Consider the following 14,934-nt stretch of genomic DNA (forward strand, 5'->3'; position numbering starts at 1 on the left):
TGTTGGACAAGCACTTTAAGATAAAGTGAGGTTTGATTAGAAATACGAAAAGACTTTTTCGACTACCTAATAGATAAGCGCCTAATCGCCGAGTTTTCTAAATAATTCGTGCCTGTAATCGCCTACTGTGCCTCTGTCATAATACTAACCACGTTACTGAAAGTCTATAGTAGGCATGTGGCGTAATTCGTTTCTTACAAATTATCACATAAAAGCAAGGCGACGCCCACAGTAGCTCGTTGAAACTGCCAACCATCCGCCAGCCTGTCATTAATCAACCAAGTTAAAGTTATATGATACAGGGTGGCACGCCACATGCTCGCGACCGCCTGCACACAACAGTAATTAGTGGAAAATTAGCAAGTCTATGTTGTAAGTCAATCAACTGCTGCGCCAGCAAACAGCGTCTGACAGCAACTTTCAGCAAGTAAGCAAATACAAATAGCAGCAACAACAAGTGCAAATGCATTGCAACATCGCTAGTACGTCGACTGAAAAGCGCAATTCGCGCTGCCCGGTTACCTACCTTTTTCTTGGATGCCTCCGCACTGATTACATACAGATCCACAATGCCCAGCAGGCAGTCATCGCAGCGGCAGACGTCATCGCCCAACACCAGCGACCCCAGTGACCCGATGCTGCTGGCGGAGTCGAGCGAATCGGTGCGCCGCAAACGGCTGCCGCCCGGACCGCTCTGCGCGGCTGCCTCGATCTTGCGCGCCAACAGTTGCTCCATCAGTGTGCGCGGGCGCGAAGAGGAAGGAAAGAGAGCCATGTTCTGCGCGTGTGTGCTGCTGATTGTGGCTAAGAGTTGGCTCTTGCGAGTTTGTTGCTTAAGTCTTTTGATTTTCGATTGGCTTCAATTGCGCTACGCTACAATTGATGCTACTGATAGCAATTCTTGCGCGACTTATACCATTAAGCTTATGTAACTGAAAACGAATGGATGCAAACATACCTGCAATGAGAAAGAGAGAAAGGAGAATTATCAGTATAACGCAAATGCAAAAATAAATGAAGTTGTATAAAGATTAGAAAAAAGGCAAGTCCACTTGCGGACGGACAGCAATTTCGTGTTGCACAAACGCACCAAAAGCACAACTTTTACACCTTGTAAACAATGCACAATCTATGGCGACAAATTAACTTGCAACTACGGCACTTAACCATAGCTCTAACAGCAGTTATTGCAATCAAATCAGTTGTAACATTGCGGCGAGTTTCAAATTACTCACCGCCCCATCGGCCCCGCCCGCCGTTCGCGTGCACACCCAAAAGCAATTAACTACAAGAAAGGCGTCATCGAAGCCGCCGAAAATGGCACATTTTTTCACTTTAACAAACAATTACAAGCTCGCTACGCGCACTTAATCGCCGACGCGGACGCCTGTCCGAAACCGCCTACCAAGGCGCTCCGAGCGTGCGACATCGCCGCAATGGAGTCCATAGTGGTGTGGAGCACCTTCGTGGCCGGTGAATTCACATCGAACATTTCAATTAAAATTTCAATTGCCATGATTTGACAACTGCAATTGCATTTTGATGATATTTTTTACTTTTCTTGCTGCAATTTTCCTTTAGAAATTAAGTCACAGGCAATTAATTGCCGATTTTGGCATTGCAGTGGTACCAGAATTAAATCTCCGGTCAAACCGCGTAGCCGAAACTACTACCAGTTGAGCTTCCATACAGTTCTGGACTGATGGCCAGGGGTTGGAGCCCAAACACCACTCATACAAAAGCCAACCCTTATTCCCAGCTAAACGCCTTCGCCACTCAAACAACGCACCCGCAAACGACCCTTACTTTTCGATACTCCTAATCAAATATATGACTCTGATGCAAATATGCATTCAGAGGCCCATGCCCCGCGAGCGCAGAAAACACACAATCATATGCAACCTGAACAAAACAAAACCGCGTTCAACAAATTGCCGCTCAGGCGCCACAATTGGTTTGACGAATATTCCGTAAATGTCATAATTTCACAAATATGGCGCAAATCAGTCGCTAATGCTTGTTGCTATTGCAGGAAATATATGGAAAAGCTGTAGCATAAATGCTCAACTTTGATTTTAATAAATTCTGCGGAAAAATATGATTCCTCGTGGTGGCCAGCATAACAAGCGCTCATGGCCAGCGGCTGGTAATGTTGCGCCCTCCCAAACACTCTTCCGGTCACTTTAGCCTTAAGACTTACTTTATGCCAAATATGGGCATCCGTATAGCTAATACAAACGCCCATTTCATGGCATTCCCTCACAGTGCTCCATTTCCATTCTAATCACTTAGTGTACTCGCGAGCGCATTGCGTACGCTTGCTAAGCTCGCATAACTCTTTGCAAGACGTCGTGCAGCTATTCACTATAAGAAGAAAACACATCATCCTCGAAGCGAACTAAATGCGGACTGCGCACTGCGGCTTTGGCTGCTTAGGTGTTGCTTTCCCGCACATATGGATGCGCGCTCACTAATATTGCTGAACGCGGCACAGGCATGACGCTGTAGTATGCTGTAGTTTGCAGTGTATTAATATCACCTACATATATGCCAGCACAGTCAAGCGTTCGCTTGCTTTGTAAGGCACGTTGGGAAAAAGCTCATTGAAATGCAGTGCGCATCTTCAGCGGCAAAAAAAAGGGGCGCGCCAAGGGTGTGGGGGGTAGTGGCCTATAGTTATGCGCTCGGCTGCTATTGCGCTAATTACGCGCCGCTCATTTTGACAAATAGCCTGCCATGGTAGTAAATTTAATTAAATTAATTAGGCAGATATTCTTAATAATGCAAAATTAAAGCGCATTTAACGAAGGAGCTAATGAGGCATTTCTGATAAGCGCGCCGGCACATCTCAGCGGCAGCGCATAGCTGTGGCAAGTCGACTACAATAAATAGTATTATAGCTACTGTAAATGCACACTACTATTTTAATTACGCACTAACGAAGCGCGCCCGCTTGGCGCGGCTCATTTGTTAGGCTTCCTGGCAGCTTTCCTTTGGGACCATTACCCACCAGCATGGAAAAATCTTGAATAATTGATTTTTTCCATTGTATAATGGCGTTTAGCATTGCGCTTTTATAAACTAACCACCTATGAGAATTTCCCTGGAAACGGTTTGTGTGTGAACGCAATGCGCAAGTAATGCCTTTCTGATAACGCTGTGAAAGTAAAAACAAAACCAAAAAGGCATACCAATTGGATCAACGCGGTATTAACTGCTCGCAGTGCAAAGCACGATCCTCTATTACGCGCGCGTGTTTGCTTGCCCAAACATTGCATTCTCAGCAAGTTCTATATGCCGCATTTCTCAGTGCCGCAGTGGTGTCGCCAAAGAAAACTTGCGACCAAATCAACGCGCGCCAGCGCATTTCTCCATTTTTGAACTAGTTTGCTTATCCTGCGACTATTGCATTACGATTTCAACCGTGAGATAAGCACACGTGAGCGCGTAATTCCATCTGTCGTGGCGATCGTTATCGCGCAACACCCGACAGCGCCGCAGCAGCGGTGGCGCACGCATTGATTTATCGCGCGCTTAGTTGGTTTCATTGCAATTTTAAGTTGGCAATTTGTAGAAGCGCCAAGTGTTGCAGTAGCGCCAAATGTGAGAATAAATAGAGTGAAATTTATTTGCATAGGAAATTAGAATTGAGATAAAACTTGCATTCCATAAAAGCGCGACAAATTAATGCTGATATTTATATAATGGACAAAATACTGCGTAAAGCATTAATTTAACTGTAAAAATTAATTGGTGTAGTGTAAACGATTAAATGGAGAGATGTGTGAAAATTGAAGACCTTCTTCTCTATATTGTAGCATTTGCTACTCCGTTATCTGAATAACTGAACACCTATAACTTTAAAGCCGGCGTGAGGCGACCGATCGTTTTTACAAAATACGCTTTTCTTCTTCTTTAATGGCGTAGACACCGCTTATGAGATTATAGCCGTGTTAAGAACAGCACGGCAGTCTGTTCTTCTTTTCGCAAGGTGACGCCAATCGGAGATTTTAAACGAAGCCAGGTCCTTCTCCACCTGGTCTTTCTAACGAAGTAGAGGTCTTCCTCTTTCTCTGTTTCCCCCGGCGGGTATAGCGTCAAATACTAGAGCTGGAGTATTTTCGTCCATACGTACGACATGACCTTGCCAGCCCAGCCGTTGCCTCTTAATTCGCTGAACTATGTCAATGTCGTTGAATAACTCATACAGCTCAACGTTCCATCAAATGCGATATTCGCCGTAACCAACGCGCAAAGGACCATAAATCTTCCGCAGAACCTTTCTCTCGAAAACTCGTAACGTCGACTCATCAGAAGTTGTCATCGTCCATGCCTCTGCACCACAAAGCAAAACGGGAATAATAAGTGACTTATAGGGTTCTCAATTGCCTACTCAGTCCAAAGTAGCATCTGTTGGCAAGCGTTATCGAGGCTGACATTGTTGTTACTGCTAATGCTGGTTCCAAGGTAGACGAAATTATCTACAACTTCGAAGTTATGACTGTCAACAGTGACGTGGGTGCCTAATCGCGAGTGCAACGACTGTGATGATGACAGGAGATGTTTCGCCTTGTCCTCGTTCACTGCAAGACCCATTTGCTTTGCTTCCTTATCCAGTCTGCAGAAAGGAGAACTAACTGAGCGGGTCTGGAGTCCAATGATATCAATATCATCGGCATTCGCCAGCAGCTGTACACTCTTATACAAAGGTTGTACCTACTCGATTGAGTGCTGCAGCTCGAATTATTTTCTCCAGCAGCAGATTGAAGAAGTTGCACCATAGTCGCCTTATCTGAAACCTCATTTTCTATCGAACGGCTCGGAGAGGTCCTTCCCCATCCTGACGAAGCTTTTGGTATTGCTCAATTCTTTTAGGTGTGCTAAATGAGAGGTGGTGGGGTCCAGCTACACGGGCATACGATATGCCGTGGTAAATATCAGAAACCTTTGAAACCTATGAAAGTTCTGAGACTGCAATTTCAATAAAAAGGGATCCGGCATAATTAGAAATGCAGTGTTTGTCTGTCTGCCGACTCCGCGGCTTTTCCAAGACGTCTCGTAAATGTCAAATATTTTGCTAATAAGTCACTTCTAATCTGCAAGCAATTCATTTCTCTTTTTTGCGGCCACTCCTTCAACTTCCATACCCAAATGTATTCGAGTACATATGCATACAAATGACAACTGCTTATCCATTCCGGTGTCACACAAGTACCACACACAGCACTTCTGCGGGCTTCCAGTCCATTGTTGTGTGTCATTGTAGCGCTCTAATCGCCCATACCAATAATTTATGTCGGATTATAACGTCGTGTCACATAAATTAATGTTGCCAACTTATTTTGCGGCATTCGCAACCCGGCGTCGACCTGGCCGACGGCATCCCACAACAACTCCTGCCCGCGCCGCCGCCACACACCTTCAATCACAATTGCTGCCCAGTCTATTTAGTCTTTGCAGACCTACGCTCTAACACTCAGTGCATCTAGTAAATCTTGGGCAGACATACATCCATATATGTATTTGTGCCCAGGTTTATTTTGGCATGTAGTTGAACTGCTGTCAGTTTTTGCTGTTCGTTTTGTTGTGCGCTTTTCTATTAAGATTTTCCATTTGTTACTTGCCACAGTGCGCACCGCATGCCACAAAGCGCATGGACGGCTGACGGCCTTTCTGCTGCCCACAATGCGCACCACGTTGGCCGTTTCGGCGGTGTGTGTGTGCGCGCGCTTTACGGAAATGGCGAGCGACCAACGTGATTGCGTCAATTTCATTTTATTAATTACAATTTGCTTTTGCTGCGCAACAAACTGCAAGGCAATGGTCAGCGCTGATCGACAACAGCGGCCAGCGCAGAAGCGCCGAGTTGTCAAAAATCATAAAAACGACGCGACGTTACGAATACAGTATACCCACGCCCACGGATTTGTCAGCGTGCATTAAACACATAAGTGGAAGGCAACGAAGTCACCGGCTTAAAATGCTGCGGAGCGCGTCGCACTGATCATGACTGCTGCATCCAATAGGCAATGTTAAATTCGTACTGACATCTTGTTGACTGCCCGCTGGCATGTGTGCGTACACATTGCGGTTATAAGTGTGTGCGCGCATGTGTGGGTGTGTGCTGTCGCACATCTATGATTTATGTAGTGGCAAACAGCGCGTCCAAATATGGAACTACTTAGGAAACTGGCATTAAGCGGTTGCAACAATAAGACAATAACTACCCGATTGCCCAAACGCGTCCGCTGGAACGAAAGGTGTGCAGTAACGCTAAGGCGATGCATTCAAGCACTCGCCACATGAAGTGTTCCAGCTGTGAAAGTTGCTTCGACAAAGGCGTTTGTTATTTTTGCTGAGATTTTCAATTGCACAACTTCGGGCTTGCGTGTTTACGCCTTTTCGGCAGCAATCTAAACCTAAGGTGCATTATTTTGATTTATGAGTTCAAGCAGAGCCCAAAGTATTTATATCCTCCAGACATATTTTAAAGGCAATATCTACGCGTTGACACTCCGCTTTCCTTGAACGCATGTAAGCGCGTCTAATAAAACTTTACTTTGCCACGCATACGCAATAAATTTACGAAACGCTTTACAGAAAGCCATGTTCGTTTACATAGAGGCGCGCGCGTTGGCAGTCTAATCAAAATAAAGGTGTTAACTGCCGGTTCCAGATTGGTAGTAGGTGTAACTTATTAACTTAACTGGTATAATTGCCAGATGCAGCAAAAAATTATGATTTATGGACAATTCAGTGTAGAGCTTCCTCGACTGGAGCAAACCGCCTGGAAACATTAATTCAGTGATAATCAGCTCTGTATATGCCACAGGCAACTACCACTCCAGCCATCGGCTACCAACTCCATTTCTGCAGCTCTTCGCGCTTTTGCACTGCGTACGCGTACAAACATCTATCGCGTGACTCAACCACATAACTCAGCACCACACACCACATTGAAGTAATGCGCCAATCATAATTTCCATATTTGTCGCATATATTAAAAACGCGACACCAGCGCGGCCAAGAACGTAAAAGTGCAGCTGAATTGGTGACAATCGAAGCATAGCTAGCCTTCCAACCACTGCGACGACTCTGCACTATCTAGCCTTGCATTTCATCACCTCGCGAGCGCTCGTTGTAACCACAAATTAATTCCACACTTTTGCGAATTTGTCGTTGATACACCAATTGACTAATTGCCCCGAAGGCTTGCAGTCGCCAGCCACCTCGCACACATTTCTTACGCTATCAATGTTTGAATATTCCTTTAAAGTCGCTAATTACCAACTAATTCCGCCAGTCGGCCCACCAACTTGCCACTTGTTACTTGTCACTTGACACCGCTGGGGCGTAGCCAACAGCGCTTGCCGCACCGCGGCGCAATTTGATTTGTTTTTTATTGTTATTGTGTCATCTAATGATGACTCTTTGGTGAAGTGTTGCCAACAACAAGTGCCTGAGGTGGCAAGACAGCCACAACAACAATCAACAGCGCAGTATATCCGATAAATAAATATGCAACAAGTTTATTTATAAGCGCCTTTATTAGCGACTGAATGCGCCACATGCTGCCGGCCACAACAATTGCATGGGTTTGTGCCTTTGCTGCCGCTCTGCGGCTGCCACTGCGCTGATGACAGCAACAACGATGCATGACAATACACCACTCAGCCCACAATTGCCTTAGTCGCTGCCACTGCCTCTGCCTAAGCTGGTAGACAATAAATTTCAATGGTGATTAATGGACTTCGTTGCTCGGAAGCCACCAACTTATCATATTTCAGATATCGGCATAAATGCATATTTTGCGACGTGCCGCCGAGCCACCGAGCCGCCGCTCCGCTAAGTCTGCAGCAGCGCGTAATCCTCTAAACGGCACCAACTACTGCTGCGACTACGCACTTCTGTTTCTTCTATACGTGTGCAAGTGTGTGCGCGCGTGTGAATATGCTGCGGTGCGCGTGCGCGTCGAGCAGTGATTTAGCAGCGCGTTGCCTTGTTAGGCAAAATATTTATTTATGATTTACATATTTAGGCGCACTTCGATGCCAACGCGATTGCGATAAGCAATGAGTTTACTGCATCGCAAGGCGGAAAATGAAAACCAAAACAAACAAAGAAGACAAAATACAAAATAGATGCGATGCAAGAAGTCAGAGGTTGAAGTTGTTTTTCTTTGGCTTTAGATTTTTTCCGTGGGAACAATGAGATGCGAAGATTATCAATTAGAAATGTTTGCAGTTCAAGTGCGTTTGACTTCAAAATACGCTTTAAAAATTGTAAGCAGTTGAAAAGAGAATGGATTATACAGGGTTTGTCCGGAAAGTAATAGAACTGATTTACTTCCGCCGCGACTGTACTTCGCCTGGCCACACCGGGATCGTCAAAAATTGTAAAGCCGATGAGCTTACAAGAAAAGGCACCCACACCCAAATTCCATCATCCATCCATACGTGTACTCGTGCGCTGATATCGGTTTCGCATGGGCTCAGCAAGTGTTGGTCAGCAATCAGCATTTATGGATTGCGAAAGCTGGAAACTCAATAAAGTTGTGGCATGCTCTGGGCATTTTGTCGATCAGTCCAAGTGGGATTACTCGTGGCTTCACGAGAAATCAGAAATTTAACCTAACACAACCTCACCTATCCACACAAGGTTCATTCAACAATCGTCACTTCTGTAAATCGTTAGCCATATATGAAACTATTGGTCAGTGGAATGTTTAAATTCTCAAGTCCTAACACTGCAGAGACACTCTGCATATTTTGCGGTTCTTTTCACACAACAAGACTCATCGATTATAAAATTAGTAGTTTATCCTTTTCGATATATACGTATGTTCTTGTACATACATATTTTATACTTCCTTGCCACAGCCAACACCGCCAGCAAAGCAATAAGCAGTGTTTGCAATTATTGTGGATCTCTAATCGCACCATCACAGGAACATTAATATCTCGGAAATGCACGAAGCAGTCAGGCGAAAGATAACAAGAAAATATACAACGAATAATGATGAATGGAAGGAAACAAACAACCAACAGCGGCAACACAACAACGCGAACAACAGACAGACAAACGCTATGAACACCAGACGATAGGGGAGACGGCGTTGACTTCAGAATGATGCAGTGGAGCCACTCAGCTGCATGGCAGGAGTTTATTGGCAGTTGGAGAGTGCTGCACTGTGTAGAGTGGACAGGCTGACTAGTAGACTGAACACAAGAGTGAATGGCTAGCTAACTAAACTGACAGAATGACTCGCTGGCCAGCTCTAGCTAGTCCGTCCGTCTCGAGCGGCCTACAGAACTAAAAGCAAAATATTGTGCAAATTGTAGATGCAGAAAACTGATTGCAACAAGAGAGCAAAACTGGAAAATGAAAAATTGCTGGAACCTTGTAGTGAAAAACAAGAACGTAAAAACGAAAACAAAACAAAACAAACGCAACATAGAATACAGTAATGAGGAAACGAAAGCATGCAGTAATAAAAGACAGTAGAAAAGTAGAAGTAGATTTACTGAAAAGACGCACGCAATAATTTTCCACTGAAGCCGCCAGCATGTTTTTGTCTCGGCGATGATTGAACGCAGGCAGATATGAGTAATAATAAAAGTCTGCGAATAAGGAGACTCGTTGACGGCTGCCAATGGCCAGGAATTATGGCAAAGAGAGATATCACAAGTGTCAATATGTAACACAGATATCCATAGAACTTATAGCATATAATTAAAGAGCGGTGAGTGCGAAGCATTTACGCAAATTATAAATATTAATTTAAAAATCGTGAGTACTTACGATTGTCGCCGCAAACGAAAGGTAAATCACTTTTCATACACAAAGCTTCGCACAGTATCGGTGCTTTATCGACTTTCGCCACCCACACATACGCAAATGGATTCGCAACGAAGCCGCTACTAACGCTGCCAAGAGCTAACTGTATTTGCGCTCTCTCCACGGCCCAACCCGAAGCTAAGGCGTTACGTGTACGACGTTCTTTATAAATACACGCTATGTGCTACACTGACAAGTTTAAACGCTGCGCAAACAATCGTTGATAGAAATTCCATAAAACAAATGTCAACAATAAGCGTTTAGAATTTTTAACTGTTCAAAACACTTCAGCGGGACACAATTTTAGCAGCGTACTGCACGCGTTTGAGGTGCGCGCACAACTAATCAAGCGTTCGAGTCGCGAAAGCGCATTTAGTCTGCCATAGAATCGGGGCTGCACGTTGGCGGGTGTGAAGAAATTAGAAGCTGCGTGAAGAGCGCGCCCGCCTTAAGACAGCACCACCGGCAGCGCATGCAACAGCACCGCAACTGGTACGCATCTTTCGCTCCGCGGCATGCGAACTCACCACTACTGATAGACCGCGAACTCACCTCAGTATGTTGCCCGCTGGCTATGCCATAAGATTTATTTGTCTAGCGGCACTGTGCGTGCGCAATGCATTTCCGCGAGCAGCCTCTTCCCAACAGCGCAACTGTGGCGCACAGCAATTGCAGCGTCGCAGCGAAGGGTAGTTGCATGCATGGAAAATACAGCATAGAGCCAGCAGCCTAGCAGTGAGCGAGTGTGAAGCTTTGCATGCGCGCCGCGCATTGATTTCGAGTTAGATTGGTCAGTTATACGCGCTGATACACTCGCCTGCCACAGTTGTTGCTGTTTCATTCTATTGTAGCAGCTGCCAGCAGCGCATCAGCGCACTGACGGTATACTACACCTCAGGCTAACAAGCCATTGCATTCGCCAAGTACGAAAAACTAACACACACAGACAACCAACATGCGATGGCACTCTCGCCGTTTGCGACGCAGCAAAGAGTGAGCGCGCAAAGTCAATAAACACGCAATAGCCACAGCATCAGTGTCTGTGCAACGCGCGCCGCTGCGACAACTTCCGTGGCGTGACAGCATTAGTTGTGCGTTGTTGCAGCAGTTAGTAGTTGTTTGTTTCTGATGCGCAGCCTGTCGCATGTTGCGCGGCAATAAAAGCATCGCGGCATATTATGAGACCAATGAGAGAAATTCGAGTGCTTCGACGCATCGGTAGTCTCATTGCTTGGCCAATAAATTGCAATGAAACACTAATAAAAGTCATGGATTAGAGGAATATGATTACAATAACAACAATTGCAATAGGTCTTGGGAAATTTTTTTAAAGTATGACAATCTTACCCAATTTAAGTCATAAAGCAGTAAATTTCGCATTCAAGTATTTAACAGATACAAACGCTTAAGTTTAGACAAATTGTCCACCCATGGTCACTATGAGTCTAGGACCCCTTAAATAGCACAAAATAATAACAAGGAAAATATCACTTGCATATCTGTCTACGCCATCTCAGCCTCAGTCTTCCGCCTTAAGTTACGATTCAGAGAAAGTTTTGGCTTCCTTCGAGTGATGGTGCATTTTTATCAAAGAATTCATACTAACATATCAAATATCTATGTCCATCTATAAAGCTTTAGTGAAGAATTGCAAGTAAACACAGTGAGTAGCGGAGAAAGACAGGTTCTAATTTGTTGGTTAGTTATATTTTTATAAACTGTTTGAGAATTGTACGTATGTACCAGTCATATGAATTAAATACTTGGTTTCGAACTGAAACTATGAATAAGAGAATCCAAAGAGTGCGCCTAGTCGGTACAAATCAGTAATACTGGTTACGCAAAGGTCAGAGAGCTAGTTGAAAAATTCGTCAATTCTTTGTAGTATTCCCCAACTTGAAATTTCCACCTGCAGCTGTCAGACAATCGCATGCCACCCATGAAATATGGCACTCGACGTAAACCGCCCTGCAATATACTTTGTTCACACAAGTAGATGAGTTTATCAGGGCGGCACTTAGCTTGTCGACTTCGGTTGCTCAGCTGCTACTGTGGCGGTGATTGGTGGGAGTTGCGTTGGCCTGGGAGCACTGTTTGGACTCCAGAACAGAACACTTCGAAACTTTTTTGCTCAAATGACATAAATCACGTAGCTGCAATTTGCCTCCCTCCGCCGAGCTTGCTGCAAGCCCGCATGCCGCATTGCTTACTCTAAGAATGTCTGCATATTTCAAAGCTTTGGTTTTAGCTGTTGCGTCGAGTGCTGCTGTTGCTGTTGTTGGCGTTTCTTTTGGTGTTGGTTGTCGGCAAGTGTTGTTTGGTGATTTCGAGCACTTAAGTGGATTTTAAATGGAATTTATTGGTGCCTGCTGTTGTTGCGCGATAATTTCTTCATGTTATTATTTTGTACTGTTTTGTTGCAGCAAGAAAAAACAGCAAATTATTAGCATTGCTTGATGATTGCGGCTGCCGACGACAGTTTTGTCAAGCGACGGCATGCTTGTCATAGTTGCTGTTAATCTTTGCTATTTTCGAACAGCGTTTTGTGGCAAGTTGTTGCTACTGCAGCGACAATTCGCGCACCTCAATTAACGTGCAACATTTCGCCTTACAAGAAATGCATTAGTTCGTCACCAATGCTACGTTTACCTACCACGACACGCCAAGCGACATAACAACATGTTCCATTACACCAGCGCTATCGTCATCCGGCAACCGGCAACCGCTCCGCTGGTCCACTGCATAGACGCGCACTAATCTGTCCGCTGATAAGCCGTATGCGACTTTTAACTTAAGCTCACCTGCTTTCGCGTCCGAACTTCAGCGGATTCGCGGCTGTGGCAAGGCACATCGATTGCTGTGCAAAATCAACATGAACCACATTCCGTCAGGCAATACGAGATCAATCAAGTTCTTGATGGGGCAACAACAGCGCTCAGCCGACAGGCTTACAAATGGCAGGCGAATTGCAAAACACTCAACGCTTGCTAACAACTGACCGTAGGACGAACGTATCGATGGGTAAATGGCAAATAAATAACACCATATAACTGGATTACTTACACACATATTAAAAGCGGTCGACGAAGGACTGCATAATTCTAATGGCCGTGGAATTGTTGACACAGCGGCAATTTGCAGCACTGTCAACGTTATTGCAACTTAATCAAATGCGCATGCAACATGTCAACTGTGACTCTTCCGCATCAATGCCACTGTCCACCGTTCGCTTAGCATTCACCAATCTGACATCAGTTCGCCTCCACTCATTTGGCTTCCGTCTAAGTTCCCATTACTGCAAAGTAATTTGTATTTTAATTTCGCCCTCAATATCTTGATGGGATAATGCAACCGACGTCTTGAGTGTCTTAGACGTGCGTACGCTCCGAGGTCCTAACATCGACTCGGACCACTATCTTGTTGCAGCCAAGATTCGCACCCGCCTCTGTGCAGCAAAAAACACTCGCCAACAAACACAAGGAAGGTTCGACATCGAGAAGCTGCAATCACAACAGACAGCCAAACGATTTTCTACTCGACTTGCACTCCTGCTCTCTGAGAGCACTCGTCAACAACTGTAGGACAGCATTTCAAGCTCCTTACGTACAGCTGCAACCGAAATCATTGGTTTTCGGAAAAAGCAAAAGAACAGCTGGTTCGACGAGGAGAGCCGCGTTGCAGGGGAAAGAGAACAGACTGCCAACCTCGCAATGTTACGATCGACCACAACACCTGCGGGATGGGATAAATACCGAGAATTTAAAAAGAAACGAGACGCATTTGCAGACAGAAAAAGAAAGAGGCTGAAATGCGTGAGTATGAAGAGCTTGACAAGCTGGCCGACGGGGGTAATGCACGAAAATTCTACGAAAAATTCGGCGATTAAAAGAAGGTTTCAAGACCGGAGCATACTTACTCTTGTAGAACCGCCAGAGGTGATCTAGCAACCGATGCCCAGAGTATACGAAAATTAAGGAGGGAACACTTCTTTAGCCCGCTGAATGGCTGTGAAAGCGCAGCACCAAGAGAAGGCGATCCCGGTTCCCCAATCGATGACGATGGAGCAGACGTTCCATTGTTCGACCATGAAGAAGTTCGAATAGCAATTACCCGTCTAAAGAACAACAAAGCGGCGGGGGCAGCTTTTGACAGCACTGAATTTGGTATCAAATCGCAAAACTAATACAGCTGTGTAAACTGACGTTAAGCAATATCAAAAACCCAGTCGGGATCGGGAAGGACCTCTCCGAGCCGTTCGATACCAAACGAGGTTTCAGACAATGCGACTCCATGTCATGCATGTGGAGCAAATATGAAATTCACATCCTCGAAACCTTATCTTATATGAGCTCCCTACAGAAGGACACGAACACACGAACGAGCACAAATCAACCCACCTCAATATACCTCGTTATGTGACTGCTGCTGCTGTTATCGCCACATCAACAACCAAAGACCAGCAGCCAGCGCGTTGTAAATTCAATCTAACATGCCAAATCGGCAAAGACCAAAGTTGGCAACTGCTGTCAACACCAGGCGGACATATGTACACCAGGTTAATTACGATCAGCCGTCTGCGCGCTGCACCGGGGCGAGAGGTGTGCCGGAAGCTGTGCAGCCTTATCAAAATCATGTAACAATCCATTACCGTAGGTGGTCTTTGGTGATAACTCGTAAATTTTTAGATAAGAATCAGTGATAGAAATGACACTAGTCCGGTTAATTATGCACTGAGCGAAATTTTTGTAAGTATAAAGTTAGTAAAGATTTAGATGTTGGGTTTAAGAGATGTATGCATATCTCTACACCGAAATATTAGGTAGTCGAAAAAATCTTTTCGTATTTTGTCAATAGATGTCGTTGCAGTCGTGTATCTCCAGTGCTACCAATCACATGTCATATGGTATTAAAACGGTGAGATTTTAGGCTTCATTTAACCAAAAAAAATTAAATTCCGGAAAGAAAAAAGTTACATCTGTTCAAAAATGAGTGAAAATAATATTAATATATTTTGAAATTTTTGTCTAAAAAAGGAAAGAATGCCACGCAAACCACCAAAAAAATTTGTGAAGTTTACGGAGACGATGCTATCGTTGA

At 44.8% G+C, this 14,934-nt stretch overlaps 2 protein-coding genes across 4 annotated transcripts in view; both read right to left on the bottom strand.

The window, feature by feature from the left end:
- The window catches only part of LOC126760306 (inositol-trisphosphate 3-kinase A-like), a 30,055-nt gene extending 29,278 nt beyond the window's left edge, over positions 1-777 (bottom strand). For both annotated transcript variants that reach the window (XM_050475852.1, XM_050475851.1), the window contains exon 1: positions 527-777. In XM_050475852.1, coding sequence (XP_050331809.1) covers positions 527-775 — 249 coding nt within the window. In that variant the 5' untranslated portion in view covers positions 776-777. The remainder of the gene's footprint in view (positions 1-526) is intronic.
- Positions 1-14,934, bottom strand: part of LOC126760305 (uncharacterized) — a 57,964-nt gene that overhangs the window by 18,764 nt on the left and 24,266 nt on the right. Inside the window, exon 3 of one of the 2 annotated variants that reach the window (XM_050475848.1) lies at positions 867-958. The exons of the other annotated variant lie outside the window; for it this stretch is intronic. Within the exon in view, the coding sequence (XP_050331805.1) occupies positions 911-958 (48 nt within the window). The 3' untranslated portion in view covers positions 867-910. Of the gene's footprint in view, positions 1-866; positions 959-14,934 lie in introns of those variants that run through there. 2 annotated transcript variants of the gene reach the window in all.

Source organism: Bactrocera neohumeralis, chromosome 5 (genome assembly GCF_024586455.1).
Source record: "Bactrocera neohumeralis isolate Rockhampton chromosome 5, APGP_CSIRO_Bneo_wtdbg2-racon-allhic-juicebox.fasta_v2, whole genome shotgun sequence".
Classification (NCBI taxonomy): Eukaryota; Metazoa; Arthropoda; class Insecta; order Diptera; family Tephritidae; genus Bactrocera; species Bactrocera neohumeralis.